This window comes from Oncorhynchus keta, chromosome 5, assembly GCF_023373465.1.
Source record: "Oncorhynchus keta strain PuntledgeMale-10-30-2019 chromosome 5, Oket_V2, whole genome shotgun sequence".
NCBI classification, from domain to species: Eukaryota; Metazoa; Chordata; class Actinopteri; order Salmoniformes; family Salmonidae; genus Oncorhynchus; species Oncorhynchus keta.
In genome coordinates, this window is record NC_068425.1 from 10,956,865 (window position 1) to 10,974,989 (window position 18,125).

The 18,125-nt window shown below is 48.6% G+C and overlaps 1 protein-coding gene across 2 annotated transcripts in view; it reads right to left on the reverse strand.

Moving 5' to 3' along the window:
- LOC118370455 (ATP-citrate synthase-like) overlaps positions 1-18,125 on the reverse strand; it is a 32,321-nt gene that overhangs the window by 3,966 nt on the left and 10,230 nt on the right. The window contains exons 4-19 of one of the 2 annotated variants that reach the window (XM_052518696.1): positions 17,566-17,628; positions 16,990-17,180; positions 8,816-8,895; positions 7,844-7,974; positions 6,427-6,545; positions 5,612-5,810; positions 5,387-5,504; positions 5,067-5,221; positions 3,674-3,767; positions 3,173-3,202; positions 2,328-2,469; positions 1,957-2,125; positions 1,752-1,856; positions 1,444-1,640; positions 1,275-1,356; positions 936-1,046 (exon numbers count right to left, since the gene is read on the reverse strand). In XM_052518696.1, coding sequence (XP_052374656.1) covers positions 936-1,046; positions 1,275-1,356; positions 1,444-1,640; positions 1,752-1,856; positions 1,957-2,125; positions 2,328-2,469; positions 3,173-3,202; positions 3,674-3,767; positions 5,067-5,221; positions 5,387-5,504; positions 5,612-5,810; positions 6,427-6,545; positions 7,844-7,974; positions 8,816-8,895; positions 16,990-17,180; positions 17,566-17,628 — 1,986 coding nt within the window. The remainder of the gene's footprint in view (positions 1-935; positions 1,047-1,274; positions 1,357-1,443; positions 1,641-1,751; positions 1,857-1,956; positions 2,126-2,327; positions 2,470-3,172; positions 3,203-3,673; positions 3,768-5,066; positions 5,222-5,386; positions 5,505-5,611; positions 5,811-6,426; positions 6,546-7,843; positions 7,975-8,815; positions 8,896-16,989; positions 17,181-17,565; positions 17,629-18,125) is intronic. The other variant, XM_052518697.1, reaches the window with a different exon arrangement.

Below are 18,125 nucleotides of genomic sequence, written 5' to 3' on the forward strand. Positions count from 1 at the left end.
CGTATTTCACTGAAAGAATAAACATTTTGTTTTTTCGAAACGATAGGTCATTAATATGGTCAAATCCGGAAACTAAGGCTCATATTTCTGTGTGTTATTATATTATCATTAAGTCTATGATTTAATATATCAGTCTGACTGAGCGATGGTAGGCAGCAGCAGGCTCGTAAGCATTCATTCAAACAGCACTTTCCTGCATTTGCCAGCAGCTCTTCGCTTTGCTTCAAGCATTGCACTGTTCATGACTTCAAGCCTATCAACTCCTGAGATTAGACTGGCAATACTATAGTGCCTATTAGAACATCCAATAGTCAAAGGTATATGAAATACAAATGGTATAGAGAGAAATAGTCATAACAATTCATTATTAAAATACAGTAGTTCAAGCAAACAGAAGATAAACATTTACAACTATTAGGAAATACACTGTGGCCAGATGCTGCCCTACAACCTAAAACCTTTTAACTGGGAATATTGAAGTCTCATGTTAAAAGGAACCACCAGCTTTCTATGTTCTCATGTTCTGAGCAAGGAACTTAAACATTAGCTTTTTTACATGGCAAATATTGCACTTTTACTTTCTTCTCCAACACTTTGCATTATTTAAACCAAATGGAACATGTTTCATTATTTAAATTGAGACTAAATTGATTTTATTGATGTATTACATTAAAGTTGAAATAAGTGTTCATTCATTATTGTTGTAATTGTCATTATTACATGTATACACACACACACACATATATATTTTTTAAACAGCCAATTAATTGGGATCGGCTTTTTTTGGTCATCCAATAATTGGTATCGGCGTTGAAAAATCATAATTGGTCGACCTCTAAACCAGACCCCTTCTTCCAGTATGCCTGCCCTGCAAGTCTCTGATATCAATCCAATGACTTCAACCCCTCCCCCCCAACTCTTCCCATCACACTCACCTCTGAGGAGAACATGGTGGCACAGGTCCCGATGCACCAGCTCACCACAGGCTTGGTGATCCTGCCTGACTTGATGCCCTGGCAGATCGTATACTCCTCTGTGCCGCCAATCTAGAAGGGAGACCAACAGTGCTTTAAAAAGGAAGTCCACACACACTTGCAGAGGTGACATCCAATCATGGAATTAGTCTGGTCATAAATGTCGATGTTAATTAGCTACACTTGATGAAAATAAACTGATTGCGTTAAAAGGATAAGGTTTATTTTTCGATGGTTAGTTTACTCAGTGGAGGGGGCACATTAGCAGCAATGATGTGGACGTGTCTTTCAAAACCTCACCTCTCCCAGCATTACGATCATCTCTACCCCTGGGGTGTCCTGGTACCTCAGCACATGGTCTGTGTAGATTGAGCCTGGGTATCTAATGAAGAAATAAGCATTAATTATACACACAGAGACATACATCAGTAATCTTATCCACCCCATTCACACACAGCCATTCTCTTACCGGTCTCCTCCAATGGCCACACCCTCGTAGACTCCGTCGGTGGTGCGGGAGATTATATTGTTGAGCTCGTTGGACATGCCTCCAGAGCGGGACACGTAGGCCACACTGCCTGGACGGTACAGCTTAGAGGCCAGGATGTTATCCAGCATGCCCCCTGTGTTCCCAATCTTAAAACAGCCAGGCTTGATCCCTCCAACCTGGCCAAGCGCACGCACACACACAGAGTTAGATATGATACTCTTCTCTACACCCTTAAAAAGCAGGCCTCACACACTGTAAGTGAGGGGTATAAAGTAGGAGGGGCCTACCGTTGCCGGGCCGATGATAGTGATACCCTTCTCGTCCGCCCGCTTAATGATCTTCCTGGTCTGGGCTTCAGGGATGCCCTCTGCTATGATGGCGATGGTGTGAATCTGAAGGGGGGGGGGGAATATGAAGAATTATAATCGGTCAGACCTACGGCTCTCTCACCATTAGATGACACCTTCTGGATGGCATGGAGGCGCTACCAACCTGCGGGTACTGCATGGTCTCCATGGTGCTGTCGAAGGCAGAGCGGAGCGAGGCGAAGCTGATGAGCACGTCCACCTCCGGGTGTTTCTTCATGGCGTCGCCCATGTTCTTATAGACAGGCAACAGGATCTCCTTATGGCCCCAGTAGAACTTCTGCTTGTGGTCCCCACTGGAACACACAGACAGTCACAACATTGAGTATCGAACGATGAACCAGACAAATAAGATATGCACGTGTGAACGCACACACACACAAAATCGACCATAAAAATGCTTGTTATTTTCAACACCTCTCTGTGGTCTCGGGACACGACAGTTAAGAGTGGTATACAGGAAGTAGAGAGACAGGATGTAAAGAAAGAGACACCTACGTGAATGGGTAGACCATGGCAGACACAGAGGGCTCATCCCTGGAACAGGTGTAGTCAAAGTCCAGCATGCCCTGCACGGCCCGAGTCTGCATGCCCCACACGATGGACTTGGTCTGCTTGCTGAAGAGGGTTGACGCCTTGACTGCAGGGACAAGGAACACACAGGGGACAAGGAAAGGAGAGGGAGGGAGGGAAAGGAGGAAAGATGGAGGAGGAAAAAGAGGGAAAGGTTAACTACAAAATGCAAAGTCACTCAAACAATGAACAGAGGTTTGGCGTGCACACACACTTAATCAGAGGGAGAAAAATAGCTTGATCTCCTTATTACCGCACCAGGAGAGAAAATAGCTTTTAACGCGCTACAGAGAGGTACGAGCTTTAAATAAGTCATATCCTGCTCTGCTAAGAGGTGTGATAGACCAGGGCACACAACATCAACAGAAGACACATGGCAGGGCAAACAATTTTTAGACCGTGAAGGAACCAAACACTGACAGCCAGCCGCTGACTGAGACATCACAACCGACAGGAAACTACAGGGGTTAGTGAGACAGAAGCTGAACCCGCAACCATACAAAACATGTTATAACTGTATATTTCTGGATGTCAGAAATTCCCCTTTAAGAACTACAAATGTGATCAGAAATGTAGTCGCCTATACATCAATAATGTCCAGGGTTGTTCCCATGGATGAACCATTAGAACCACATAGAAATAAAAGCCCGACACATGAGAGGAGAGGACAGGAGAACATGACACAGCTCGAGGGCTTCACAGGGGGGCTAGGGGGAGAGCCATGTCCCAGGCCCACCCTAGTCAGTCTGTCTGACAGGGGAGTGTCCTACCTCCTGGACTGTCTGACGACGCCTGTCGCTCTGTGGTGCCACAACAATAAAACAAAACAAAAATCAGAAACAATATACTCAATGTTATTACATTCAGAACATGTGTCGATCATGCCCTCTAAAAGGGAAGGTTTTTCACAACAGATCCTGGGCTGATGTGGGCTGTGAAAACCCTAATGGCCACCAGGGGGAGCTGGGACACAAGCTCACATTTTATGAGAGCAGTGGTTCTCAAGGAAGCCTCTTGCTACCAGGGTTGGGGTCAATTCCATTTAAATTCTAGTCCATTAAGAAAATAAAAATGTGGAATTGGAATTTTCCTAATTAAAAAGCATTTTTAGAGAATTGAAATGTCAATGTATTATCTGAAATTGACTGGAATTTAAATGGAATTGACCCCAACCCGGCTTGTAAAACTGCATTCCATTACTTTTACATAAATACCTGAGAAGCATCATTCTTATGTTTCCCGTGTGTGTGTGGTCTCATCGAGGAGCTCACCTGGAGGGGCCCCTGACTTGGACTTCTTGGCAGCAGAGGCGCCGGGGCCAGCCTTGTTCTCAGAAAAGGAGGCTGTCCTGCTGGAGGCTGGGGTCTGGAGAGGACAGAGGAGAGAAGAGACAGGAGAAGAAGGGTTACGTTCTGTTGAAGAGCTAATCAGGTTAACACCAGCCCTGATGCACACATGCCTTCCTAGAACAGGCTCGATTTGAATGACTTGCCTAAAAAACGGTAATGGTTTTATTTGTGACAGTGCCACATTACCTGCATAGAGGGGAGAGTAGCACGGTGCAAGCTTTACAATGAAGCCTTGTGTGATAAACCTGCAGTGATGCCAGCTGTACAGTAGGGCCCTATGTACACACTATGTCTATGGCACAGCAGACTCATGTGTTGAACCTGCTTTAGAAACAAACAAATCTACATGCTGGGCCCACACAGTTTAAATTCATTCAAATTCATTAAAACGACATTCTGTTGAGCTGTGTTTAGAGTGAGATGGGTGCATTCCCCAGGAAGCCCAATCGGCACCTTTGCAAACCTGTGCATTTGCTGCTTTCATATTTTTGCCCATCATCAAATGGACGTGGGCCCCATTCCCATATCACACTCATGACCACGGACGCATCTCTGAAAGCCCCTGGTGCAGCACATCATTAATGGAGCCCTGCAGGCTACAGCACAGGCCTAGTGTTTTGTCTCCTGGCTGCTATTTAAAAGCAGAGCAGCATACAAAGCCAGGAATTGCCCTACACACAAAAAGACGCACCTCAGATGACCTCACTGTGCCTGCATTGGAGACACATCACCGTGAATCTCAGTGTTTGAAAAAAATTAATCACTTTTTAAAATGTTCATATTTTTGATGATGTCATCGGGTATATCTTATTAAAGCCCCCATGCAGTCTTATTTCTATATCATCACTGTAGGTCTAATAAAACCACCGTGTGTTTATATTTCATGAAAATAGCTATCATTGGAAATTATTTATTTCCCTGAGCCTCCTTATGCCATTGAAATGCTCGGTCTGACGGTGCGGGTGGGCTGATACAAATGCTAATATATTTACTACCTACACTGATCAGCAGATAGGATCACCTAGACTCAAGAGCCCACCCCGCATACCCCTTCAAAGTAGGAGGATGCATATGGAAATAAGTGGTGATTGGTCATTGATCAGAATAATCAGATTATTCTACCTGAACAGGCTGGAATTCCAGGCATTTTCTCTCTCCAAAATCTCTTACATTAAAAAAGGCATTATCATAATTTTCACAATTTCAAAGTGCTATTTTGAGCTCAGTGTGGAAATATCATCAACATCACATTTTTGACTGGATTGAAAAGTGGTAGAATTGCCCCGTAACCAATTATAGGCCCAGTGTAACCTACTGATGAACTGGCACTGGAGTTGAGCAGGAAGTTGGCGGTGTGGGCGGCGACGGGAGGCTCTTTGGGTATTGGTCGGTGGCCCAGCGCCATGCCGACAATGGCAGTCATGTGAGTCTCTGTGCCGAAGACATGGATGGGGATGCCAGTAGTCTTACCTGTGGAAACATGACGCACACACACACAGTGAATGTCTTCAGAAGGTCGAGTATGTCAATCAAAGCTAAAAATAGCATTGGCCCGACACAGAGGAAATTAGGAGAAATACAAGACCATGAACATCTCTTGCAAAAGGAACCTTTATCTATTGTGGAGCTACTCACCCACTTCGCCCATGACCCTGAGGCCTTCCTGATAGTTGGGGCCCCCACGGCGGACAAATATGGTGATCTCATGCTCCTTTATGGGGCCCTGGTAGTCCCTGATGGCCCTGACAATGCCCTGGAACAGAGACAAGCGAGGATCTCAGAGTAGCCTAACCCTATGGGAATCTAAATCACAACTGCTTCAGATAGTGTTCAACTCTGTGGATGCATTTTTAGATCTACCTTAAATGTGGCTGCAACGTTAGTGAAGTTTGCAATGCTTCCTCCGATGATCAGGACTTTTCCGTCGGGGTGTTTCTCCCGGGTCATCAGGGACAGGATGGTCTTGGCATAATCATAGGTCTGCTGTTCGCTGGGCGCTCCTGAATACTCCCCGTAATTGGCCAGCTCGTCAACCCCACCCAGGTCACAGATAGTGTCACTGTGTGGGATGGATCCCATTGGATAAAAACAAACACAGGGGTGCAGGGACAATATACACAATCACCTGAAGAAAGCATCTACAGTCTACTGTACATTCAGTATAGTAGTGCATTGTGAAAGTTTAACCAGATCAACCAAGTCTCTCTCTCAAAGTCTGTCAACAGTGTTAAAACAATCTATACAGACACTACTCCAATCCACAGAAGCATTCAGTCGCAGTCGGCGTGTCTGTGTACGTTACGCCTCATGCCCCTGACAGACGGAAGGCTCCTCATTCCTCCAGACTCTCGTTAAGATCGGGTCGCTAGATGATCTCATTCAGCTCTCTGCTGAACAAGCAGCAGCGTCTGACCTCGGCTGCGCCATCAATCTGATTGTTCCATCACCAGCTGTTCCATCACCAGCTGGTGCACACTCCTAATGCTAAACCCAATTACAGCCGAGGTAGCCTAGGAGGCAGCCAGAAACTAAGCTAACAGGGCCATCAGCAACACCACAATGAAAGAACATGGGAGTGTGTAGAGAAACTCCAAACATGTTATTAGTAACATTGTTTGGCATGCTGAGGTGAAGACGCATGGCTCAGATTGAGACCGTGTGATTGGTGACTCTACCTGTAGACGACGGAAGCCCCTCCTCCTGCCACCATGGTCCAGATTCTGCCACGGGGGTTGAGCAGGGTGAGTTTGAGACTGGCACCACTCTTGGCATCCAGGTCAGCAATATAGGCCTCCTGCAAGAGCCAAAGGGGAGGTTAGCTGAAGGTCCTGTGGGGGTAGTGGGAACGCAAGGTTTTCTGAGGGCAGCAGTAAATCAGTTTGAGCACCACTTCATGAGGCTGTAATAATCCACTCATGTTGTTTCCTTTTCAAACTCATTTTTATCCTGCTTCAACGACAGAGGATAAAACATCTCTGGTAGCCCAGGTCCACACTTTCAAATATCAGTGTTTCTCCTCAGATTCTTTTTTTAGTATGTGCACCTGTTCATGTGGATGTTCCTGTGTGGTGAAACACGCATTTCTGACACTATTGAAGACGGAATGTCCAGGCGGTAAAAAAACAGCCTGCTGCCAATCAGAGCTGGTTGCTTGTGACAGCGAGGGACACAGCTGGAGACACACCCAATCAAAGGCCCCCGCTGGTCCCGCGGCTACACCAGAGACTGACAGCAGCCCAATTAAACGGGCCTGTCTGGTGCCTACAGCACCCAGACAGACCCTCTGTCTCAAAGCAGCTCAGACCAGCCAGAGTCACACACACACAGAGAACTATTAACCATAATACCAAAAACAACTATCAAAACACAAGCTAATTAAATCAACAATAGAAGACAAAAACCCTGGTCAAACATTTTAAATCTAGACTGAGCCATCAAAATGGAAGACAGAATATCTATGTGTAGAATAATAACAACATCTAATGAGGTCACAACATCCCTGTTGTCCAAGTAGCCCTACACCCCGACGACCATCGCTACTGGGGTGTGTTATGGTATCGTCACGGAGATATGGTACTAACTCAGTATGAGTCAAGGCTCAGAGTCACTCCCCTAGTCCCTTTCCTGATCAACATCTCTCTCAATAGCTGGGCCAGCCAGAGGACTCATAAAATAGTCATGTCGTCGTCAATAAACGGGAAGGAACTAAAACCTTTATCACTACGGGTCGGGTGTGCATCTAGTCAGCAAAAAATAACTAATGAGGAACCAGATATAGTATGTACATCTGGGATTTTTATGCAGATTAATTTAGGTGGAGGCTTGTTTGAAAATATATGTCAAGTCTTTATCAGGGTTGGGGTCAATTCCAGAAGTACACTGAAATTCAAATTCTTTTCAATGGGGAAAAGGTTTAATTGGATTTACTTTCTGAATTGACCTTAACCCTGGTCTACATGACACACAATTACTTGTAAAGCGATTGTATAATATTTTAGGACTTCCTTGGAACTGCCCTTATCCTTCTAGTTCCTTCGAAGTAACAAAATGGACATAGCAGCCTCTGGCTAGCAGTCAGGTGATTGTCCTCACCTCAGGGTAGGCCTCCCTGCCAAAGGGTGGAGGGAACTCTACGTCGCCCCACTTGGCCTTACAGAGGTAGTCCGCCGTGGCATCGATCTTAGCCGCCATGTCCAGCACAAACACGCCATCCTTCGTGACCACTGGGAGAAGGAAACGGAGAGAGAGACACGACAGGCAAAGAGTAGCATGTTAGCCCAGGGTATTGAACAGGTTAAATGCAGAAGGCAAAAGATCCTCTTTTTGATATTGATTTGGCTTCTTCCACTGTGATTGAATCAGAGTACAGCTCTCCATCTGTACCTCACTGCTTCCATCCTACCTAAGTGGATTTGTTCTGGGGTCAGGGATGGTTGGAAATGGCACGGTTTTGTTTAGACAAACACTGACACGGTGTGTTCGTTTGTGTCGTTTCCACAGAGACCTGCAGGTCTCCAGCGGAGCCACTGTGGGGGTGATCTCTAAAATAGAACACCGGGAAAATGAGAGAGGACCATGTCCACCCCCAGGGGGAGTCCTAACCTCCCCAGTCCCTACTCACTCTGCAGAAAGGGGAGATTGGAGAGGCAGGGGGTGTGGGGGAGACATCAAAGCAGGAGGGGAGGTCTCAGCATCCCGAGTCCTCTCCCCTCCACAGGAACAGCTGCCACAGGGCACATAACCTGGTACTGATGACCAACTACACCCTGATAAAACACACTGCAGTCACCAAACAGCAGGAACATGAATTATTGAACCAGTTTCTCCCCTCAGAGTTAGAATGTTGTAATGAACTTCTGCTCCTCTATACGTTTTCCGACAAGGAGATGTTTTTAGATTCCGTCAGATCATTATTCCCCCCCTCAAACCTCTTAATTCTATGACAAAATGACAAGACTGAGAGTGTATGTCTGGATGAGGGAGTCGTTCAGAGCATCATGTTTAGGCTGTGGTAGGAGGTTGGTAGGAGAGTTGGATGTGGTAGGATTGTATGACAGGACCTACCCAGTGGGTTGATCTCAAGGTAGGTGAAGTATAGGTCTTGATACAGGTTGAACAGTCCAACGATGAAGCTGGCCAGAACCCTGCAGGAAGAAATAACCAGCCAACAAGTTCAACTGTTTAATAGCCACACCTTAATCGTTTACCTTTCCCTAAAATACAGACAGCCCCTTTCTCTTCCTTATTATGTGCAGAGTAATAAATATGATTCAGTGGAAGATCTGTCAACTAACTGACTGTTCAATCTAACTCATTTCCCTTAGTGATAGCACTTTCCTTTCAATCAGTGAGTCACACCCTTTATATAGCACTAAATCCATAAAAACATGAGCCAACATTAATAAGGAAGAAGTGAGGGAAAGAGGGAGGGATGGAGGCAGTTGTGGAGGAGGAGCCAGCTCTTTTCCACTGCACCTGTAAATTAGCTGGTGAGCCTCGCTACAACGAAGGAAACATCTACATTACTCCCGCCTCCTCCTCCTGTCAAAACAGATGGGTGAAGGGCTGTGGTGGGGGCAGTATTTCTTCCTCTCTCTGTGCCTGCCTGTCTGTCAGCTGTGCAGGCAGCTCTCTGGCCTTGTGACCACATCGGTCTCCTGTCTGTCAGGGGGGCTACTCTAGCTGCCAGGAGAACATTGGCCTCAAGGAGGGGGGTCAGGCACGACGCATCACACCCACAGTGACGAAGCTCCTCTCCTACTGACAGGTTCTGATGGGGCTAGGGCCACCGCTCCTGTCCTGGATCCAAAAGGAGACAAGAGGGTGAGGGAGGGGGGGGGTGAACAGTGCAGATCCGCCTCCCTCAATGTCAGCCAAGACCGTGGGGAGCCCAGCCAGGCCCTGCCTGCCTTCACAGAGAGCTGTTTCGAGCAAAGGGAGGTGGGTCACTGTATCACACCCATCAAAATAAACGTCAGGCTCCAGGAACGTGCTCAGAATAAGGCTAAGGGGAAAGGAGGGGGTGATCGAAGAAAGGCGAGCTCATAGAGGGAGTATGTCATTTCTCTAATGGAACTCCCCCCTCCTCCTCCTCCTCCTCCTCCTCCCTCCAGCATTATTAGAGTACCTCGCCATCGCTTTCCCCTCTCTGTTTTGTAGTGTGGTGCTGCCATTGCTTTCCCCTCTCTGTTTTGTAGTGAGTGGTGCTGCCATCGCTTTCCCCTCTCTGTTTTGTAGTGAGTGGTGCTGCCATCGCTTTCCCCTCTCTGTTTTGTAGTGAGTGGTGCTGCCATTGCTTTCCCCTCTCTGTTTTGTAGTGAGTGGTGCTGCCATCGCTTTCCCCTCTCTGTTTTGTAGTGAGTGGTGCTGCCATCGCTTTCCCCTCTCTGTTTTGTAGTGAGTGGTGCTGCCATCGCTTTCCCCTCTCTGTTTTGTAGTGTGGTGCTGCCATCGCTTTCCCCTCTCTGTTTTGTAGTGAGTGGTGCTGCCATCGCTTTCCCCTCTCTGTTTTGTAGTGAGTGGTGCTGCCATCGCTTTCCCCTCTGTTTTGTAGTGAGTGGTGCTGCCATCGCTTTCCCCTCTCTGTTTTGTAGTGAGTGGTGCTGCCATCGCTTTCCCCTCTCTGTTTTGTAGTGAGTGGTGCTGCCATCGCTTTCCCCTCTCTGTTTTGTAGTGTGGTGCTGCCATCGCTTTCCCCTCTCTGTTTTGTAGTGTGGTGCTGCCATCGCTTTCCCCTCTCTGTTTTGTAGTGTGGTGCTGCCATCGCTTTCCCCTCTCTGTTTTGTAGTGAGTGGTGCTGCCATCGCTTTCCCCTCTCTGTTTTGTAGTGTGGTGCTGCCATCGCTTTCCCCTCTCTGTTTTGTAGTGAGTGGTGCTGCCATCGCTTTCCCCTCTCTGTTTTGTAGTGAGTGGTGCTGCCATCGCTTTCCCCTCTCTGTTTTGTAGTGAGTGGTGCTGCCATCGCTTTCCCCTCTCTGTTTTGTAGTGAGTGGTGCTGCCATCGCTTTCCCCTCTCTGTTTTGTAGTGAGTGGTGCTGCCATCGCTTTCCCCTCTCTGTTTTGTAGTGAGTGGTGCTGCCATCGCTTTCCCCTCTCTGTTTTGTAGTGAGTGGTGCTGCCATCGCTTTCCCCTCTCTGTTTTGTAGTGAGTGGTGCTGCCATCGCTTTCCCCTCTCTGTTTTGTAGTGAGTGGTGCTGCCATCGCTTTCCCCTCTCTGTTTTGTAGTGAGTGGTGCTGCCATCGCTTTCCCCTCTCTGTTTTGTAGTGAGTGGTGCTGCCATCGCTTTCCCCTCTCTGTTTTGTAGTGAGTGGTGCTGCCATCGCTTTCCCTCTCTGTTTTGTAGTGAGTGGTGCTGCCATCGCTTTCCCCTCTCTGTTTTGTAGTGAGTGGTGCTGCCATCGCTTTCCCCTCTCTGTTTTGTAGTGAGTGGTGCTGCCATCGCTTTCCCCTCTCTGTTTTGTAGTGAGTGGTGCTGCCATCGCTTTCCCCTCTCTGTTTTGTAGTGAGTGGTGCTGCCATCGCTTTCCCCTCTCTGTTTTGTAGTGAGTGGTGCTGCCATCGCTTTCCCCTCTCTGTTTTGTAGTGAGTGGTGCTGCAATCGCTTTCCCCTCTGTTTTGTAGTGAGTGGTGCTGCCATCGCTTTCCCCCTCTGTTTTGTAGTGAGTGGTGCTGCCATCGCTTTCCCCTCTCTGTTTTGTAGTGAGTGGTGCTGCCATCGCTTTCCCCTCTCTGTTTTGTAGTGAGTGGTGCTGCCATCGCTTTCCCCTCTCTGTTTTGTAGTGAGTGGTGCTGCCATCGCTTTCCCCTCTCTGTTTTGTAGTGAGTGGTGCTGCCATCGCTTTCCCTCTCTGTTTTGTAGTGAGTGGTGCTGCCATCGCTTTCCCCTCTCTGTTTTGTAGTGAGTGGTGCTGCCATCGCTTTCCCCTCTCTGTTTTGTAGTGAGTGGTGCTGCCATCGCTTTCCCTCTCTGTTTTGTAGTGAGTGGTGCTGCCATCGCTTTCCCCTCTCTGTTTTGTAGTGAGTGGTGCTGCCATCGCTTTCCCCTCTCTGTTTTGTAGTGAGTGGTGCTGCCATCGCTTTCCCCTCTCTGTTTTGTAGTGAGTGGTGCTGCCATCGCTTTCCCCTCTCTGTTTTGTAGTGAGTGGTGCTGCCATCGCTTTCCCCTCTCTGTTTTGTAGTGAGTGGTGCTGCCATCGCTTTCCCCTCTCTGTTTTGTAGTGAGTGGTGCTGCCATCGCTTTCCCCTCTCTGTTTTGTAGTGAGTGGTGCTGCCATCGCTTTCCCCTCTCTGTTTTGTAGTGAGTGGTGCTGCCATCGCTTTCCCTCTCTGTTTTGTAGTGAGTGGTGCTGCCATCGCTTTCCCCTCTCTGTTTTGTAGTGAGTGGTGCTGCCATCGCTTTCCCCTCTCTGTTTTGTAGTGAGTGGTGCTGCCATCGCTTTCCCCTCTCTGTTTTGTAGTGAGTGGTGCTGCCATCGCTTTCCCCTCTCTGTTTTGTAGTGAGTGGTGCTGCCATCGCTTTCCCCTCTCTGTTTTGTAGTGAGTGGTGCTGCCATCGCTTTCCCGCTCTCTGTTTTGTAGTGAGTGGTGCTGCCATCGCTTTCCCCTCTCTGTTTTGTAGTGAGTGGTGCTGCCATCGCTTTCCCCTCTCTGTTTTGTAGTGAGTGGTGCTGCCATCGCTTTCCCCTCTCTGTTTTGTAGTGAGTGGTGCTGCCATCGCTTTCCCCTCTCTGTTTTGTAGTGAGTGGTGCTGCCATCGCTTTCCCCTCTCTGTTTTGTAGTGAGTGGTGCTGCCATCGCTTTCCCCTCTCTGTTTTGTAGTGAGTGGTGCTGCCATCGCTTTCCCCTCTCGGTTTTGTAGTGAGTGGTGCTGCCATCGCTTTCCCCTCTCGGTTTTGTAGTGAGTGGTGCTGCCATCGCTTTCCCCTCTCGGTTTTGTAGTGAGTGGTGCTGCCATCGCTTTCCCCTCTCGGTTTTGTAGTGAGTGGTGCTGCCATCGCTTTCCCCTCTCGGTTTTGTAGTGAGTGGTGCTGCCATCGCTTTCCCCTCTCGGTTTTGTAGTGAGTGGTGCTGCCATCGCTTTCCCCTCTCGGTTTTGTAGTGAGTGGTGCTGCCATCGCTTTCCCCTCTCGGTTTTGTAGTGAGTGGTGCTGCCATCGCTTTCCCCTCTCGGTTTTGTAGTGAGTGGTGCTGCCATCGCTTTCCCCTCTCGGTTTTGTAGTGAGTGGTGCTGCCATCGCTTTCCCCTCTCGGTTTTGTAGTGAGTGGTGCTGCCATCGCTTTCCCCTCTCGGTTTTGTAGTGAGTGGTGCTGCCATCGCTTTCCCCTCTCTGTTTTGTAGTGAGTGGTGCTGCCATCGCTTTCCCTCTCTGTTTTGTAGTGAGTGGTGCTGCCATCGCTTTCCCCTCTCTGTTTTGTAGTGAGTGGTGCTGCCATCGCTTTCCCCTCTCTGTTTTGTAGTGAGTGGTGCTGCCATCGCTTTCCCCTCTCTGTTTTGTAGTGAGTGGTGCTGCCATCGCTTTCCCCTCTCTGTTTTGTAGTGAGTGGTGCTGCCATCGCTTTCCCCTCTCTGTTTTGTAGTGAGTGGTGCTGCCATCGCTTTCCCCTCTCTGTTTTGTAGTGAGTGGTGCTGCCATCGCTTTCCCCTCTCTGTTTTGTAGTGAGTGGTGCTGCCATCGCTTTCCCCTCTCTGTTTTGTAGTGAGTGGTGCTGCCATCGCTTTCCCCTCTCTGTTTTGTAGTGAGTGGTGCTGCCATCGCTTTCCCCTCTCTGTTTTGTAGTGAGTGGTGCTGCCATCGCTTTCCCCTCTCTGTTTTGTAGTGAGTGGTGCTGCCATCGCTTTCCCCTCTCTGTTTTGTAGTGAGTGGTGCTGCCATCGCTTTCCCTCTCTGTTTTGTAGTGAGTGGTGCTGCCATCGCTTTCCCTCTCTGTTTTGTAGTGAGTGGTGCTGCCATCGCTTTCCCCTCTCTGTTTTGTAGTGAGTGGTGCTGCCATCGCTTTCCCCTCTCTGTTTTGTAGTGAGTGGTGCTGCCATCGCTTTCCCCTCTCTGTTTTGTAGTGAGTGGTGCTGCCATCGCTTTCCCCTCTCTGTTTTGTAGTGAGTGGTGCTGCCATCGCTTTCCCCTCTCTGTTTTGTAGTGAGTGGTGCTGCCATCGCTTTCCCCTCTCTGTTTTGTAGTGAGTGGTGCTGCCATCGCTTTCCCTCTCTGTTTTGTAGTGAGTGGTGCTGCCATCGCTTTCCCCTCTCTGTTTTGTAGTGAGTGGTGCTGCCATCGCTTTCCCCTCTCTGTTTTGTAGTGAGTGGTGCTGCCATCGCTTTCCCTCTCTGTTTTGTAGTGAGTGGTGCTGCCATCGCTTTCCCCTCTCTGTTTTGTAGTGAGTGGTGCTGCCATCGCTTTCCCCTCTCTGTTTTGTAGTGAGTGGTGCTGCCATCGCTTTCCCCTCTCTGTTTTGTAGTGAGTGGTGCTGCCATCGCTTTCCCCTCTCTGTTTTGTAGTGAGTGGTGCTGCCATCGCTTTCCCCTCTCTGTTTTGTAGTGAGTGGTGCTGCCATCGCTTTCCCCTCTCTGTTTTGTAGTGAGTGGTGCTGCCATCGCTTTCCCCTCTCTGTTTTGTAGTGAGTGGTGCTGCCATCGCTTTCCCCTCTCTGTTTTGTAGTGAGTGGTGCTGCCATCGCTTTCCCCTCTCTGTTTTGTAGTGAGTGGTGCTGCCATCGCTTTCCCCTCTCTGTTTTGTAGTGAGTGGTGCTGCCATCGCTTTCCCCTCTCTGTTTTGTAGTGAGTGGTGCTGCCATCGCTTTCCCCTCTCTGTTTTGTAGTGAGTGGTGCTGCCATCGCTTTCCCCTCTCTGTTTTGTAGTGAGTGGTGCTGCCATCGCTTTCCCCTCTCTGTTTTGTAGTGAGTGGTGCTGCCATCGCTTTGCCCTCTCTGTTTTGTAGTGAGTGGTGCTGCCATCGCTTTGCCCTCTCTGTTTTGTAGTGAGTGGTGCTGCCATCGCTTTGCCCTCTCTGTTTTGTAGTGAGTGGTGCTGCCATCGCTTTGCCCTCTCTGTTTTGTAGTGAGTGGTGCTGCCATCGCTTTGCCCTCTCTGTTTTGTAGTGAGTGGTGCTGCCATCGCTTTGCCCTCTCTGTTTTGTAGTGAGTGGTGCTGCCATCGCTTTCCCCTCTCTGTTTTGTAGTGAGTGGTGCTGCCATCGCTTTCCCCTCTCTGTTTTGTAGTGAGTGGTGCTGCCATCGCTTTGCCCTCTCTGTTTTGTAGTGAGTGGTGCTGCCATCGCTTTCCCCTCTCTGTTTTGTAGTGAGTGGTGCTGCCATCGCTTTCCCCTCTCTGTTTTGTAGTGAGTGGTGCTGCCATCGCTTTGCCCTCTCTGTTTTGTAGTGAGTGGTGCTGCCATCGCTTTCCCCTCTCTGTTTTGTAGTGAGTGGTGCTGCCATCGCTTTCCCCTCTCTGTTTTGTAGTGAGTGGTGCTGCCATCGCTTTCCCCTCTCTGTTTTGTAGTGAGTGGTGCTGCCATCGCTTTCCCCTCTCTCTGTTTTGTAGTGAGTGGTGCTGCCATCGCTTTCCCTCTCTGTTTTGTAGTGAGTGGTGCTGCCATCGCTTTCCCCTCTCTGTTTTGTAGTGAGTGGTGCTGCCATCGCTTTCCCCTCTGTTTTGTAGTGAGTGGTGCTGCCATCGCTTTCCCCTCTCTGTTTTGTAGTGAGTGGTGCTGCCATCGCTTTCCCCTCTCTGTTTTGTAGTGAGTGGTGCTGCCATCGCTTTCCCCTCTCTGTTTTGTAGTGAGTGGTGCTGCCATCGCTTTCCCCTCTCTGTTTTGTAGTGAGTGGTGCTGCCATCGCTTTCCCCTCTCTGTTTTGTAGTGAGTGGTGCTGCCATCGCTTTCCCCTCTCTGTTTTGTAGTGAGTGGTGCTGCCATCGCTTTCCCCTCTCTGTTTTGTAGTGAGTGGTGCTGCCATCGCTTTCCCCTCTCTGTTTTGTAGTGAGTGGTGCTGCCATCGCTTTCCCCTCTCTGTTTTGTTGAGTGGTGCTGCCATCGCTTTCCCCTCTCTGTTTTGTAGTGAGTGGTGCTGCCATCGCTTTCCCCTCTCTGTTTTGTAGTGAGTGGTGCTGCCATCGCTTTCCCCTCTCTGTTTTGTAGTGAGTGGTGCTGCCATCGCTTTCCCCTCTCTGTTTTGTAGTGAGTGGTGCTGCCATCGCTTTCCCCTCTCTGTTTTGTAGTGAGTGGTGCTGCCATCGCTTTCCCCTCTCTGTTTTGTAGTGAGTGGTGCTGCCATCGCTTTCCCCTCTCTGTTTTGTAGTGAGTGGTGCTGCCATCGCTTTCCCCTCTCTGTTTTGTAGTGAGTGGTGCTGCCATCGCTTTCCCTCTCTGTTTTGTAGTGAGTGGTGCTGCCATCGCTTTCCCCTCTCTGTTTTGTAGTGAGTGGTGCTGCCATCGCTTTCCCCTCTCTGTTTTGTAGTGAGTGGTGCTGCCATCGCTTTCCCCTCTCTGTTTTGTAGTGAGTGGTGCTGCCATCGCTTTCCCCTCTCTGTTTTGTAGTGAGTGGTGCTGCCATCGCTTTCCCTCTCTGTTTTGTAGTGAGTGGTGCTGCCATCGCTTTCCCCTCTCTGTTTTGTAGTGAGTGGTGCTGCCATCGCTTTCCCCTCTCTGTTTTGTAGTGAGTGGTGCTGCCATCGCTTTCCCCTCTCTGTTTTGTAGTGAGTGGTGCTGCCATCGCTTTCCCCTCTCTGTTTTGTAGTGAGTGGTGCTGCCATCGCTTTCCCCTCTCTGTTTTGTAGTGAGTGGTGCTGCCATCGCTTTCCCCTCTCTGTTTTGTAGTGAGTGGTGCTGCCATCGCTTTCCCCTCTCTGTTTTGTAGTGAGTGGTGCTGCCATCGCTTTCCCCTCTCTGTTTTGTAGTGAGTGGTGCTGCCATTGCTTTCCCCTCTCTGTTTTGTAGTGAGTGGTGCTGCCATCGCTTTCCCCTCTCTGTTTTGTAGTGAGTGGTGCTGCCATCGCTTTGCCCTCTCTGTTTTGTAGTGAGTGGTGCTGCCATCGCTTTCCCCTCTCTGTTTTGTAGTGAGTGGTGCTGCCATTGCTTGCCAGCCAGCTTTAGTTTAACGCAACAGGTTACTTCTCTAACCCTCCACTTCTCTACCTCAGAATGAATGTACCAGAAATATACCTTCCATTAATCTAGTATCCTGTTATTTTAGTGTGCAAAGTAGAATTCTGTTTCTAAATGAACGCACTGTCTCGCACCACTCACTCTTTTATGTCTGCAGCGACATGGGTCAGGAGCTGTTTCCTCACTGCGTCTTCAGTCAGCTTCTCGTCCACTCCTACCAGAAGCTTACTGGCCTTAGCATCCACATCCCCCACGTCTACCCCTCCTTCATGGTGGAACAACACGTAGTCTCCCTCCCGCGTGGCATAGATACACACGTAGAACTCCTCTTCCTGAGGGAGACACACACAGGTCAGTTATAGACAACCAGAGACGTGTACGCCATAGAAGCCATTTTGTTCAAGGGATAATTCACTCAAGCTATCTTCAGGTTTTTCAGTACTTAAAAGTACTCAATCATGAAAACTTGACTTGCTGACATGCATCACTGTTTGGGATGACATTAACAATGGACTAATGAACAAAATACTTCAGTATCATTTTTTTGGTGAACTATCCCTTTAAAGCCATTCCTTGAGATTTGACATGCTGTTTAGTGAAGGCGCAGTACCTCACACAGCTCATGAATAAAATTAAAGTAAGTTGGAAAACCTGTTTGGCTGCAGTCCTCTGAGAAGAAGCTAGACTAGAGAAATCGCATCACGTAGATAGTTTTACCTGCTTGTGGGCTACGAATGGCTCGATGAGGAAGTTCTTCAGGATCCCCTTTGCTTTTCCCACCTGAGAAACACATACAGCACTTATTTAGTAGCTCAAACAGACATTGTGTTGAGGAGAAATATAGAACTTCTGAAGCAAAAAGGCTACATTTAAATTTGTCAAAACCATCATTAATTCCCACAGGAGACTGCAATGCTATAATGACTATTTCTCTGAGCAGTTGAAGTGAGCCAGCTGTAGCAAGTCTGGAGGATCCATCATAACGCAACAATGCACTTGTTTACAGGTACGCCCTCAGGAGAGAGAGCGAGGGGCTATAAAAAGCAATATGAATGAACACACCTCAAGGCCCCAAAGTGAACACAAAGTGGCCACAGAGCAGACACAAACTAAATAATCAGGCCATGCGACAAGAAAGTGCCGTTGAATAAAGTCTGAAAAAAGGAAGCTCAAACTGACAGAGGATGACGTCCACACAGAGCAGCAGTCTAGTGTAGTCCTAGGTGAATTCAACATGGAAATGAGAGCTCATTTAGCTGGCTGTCACACTGCCTGTG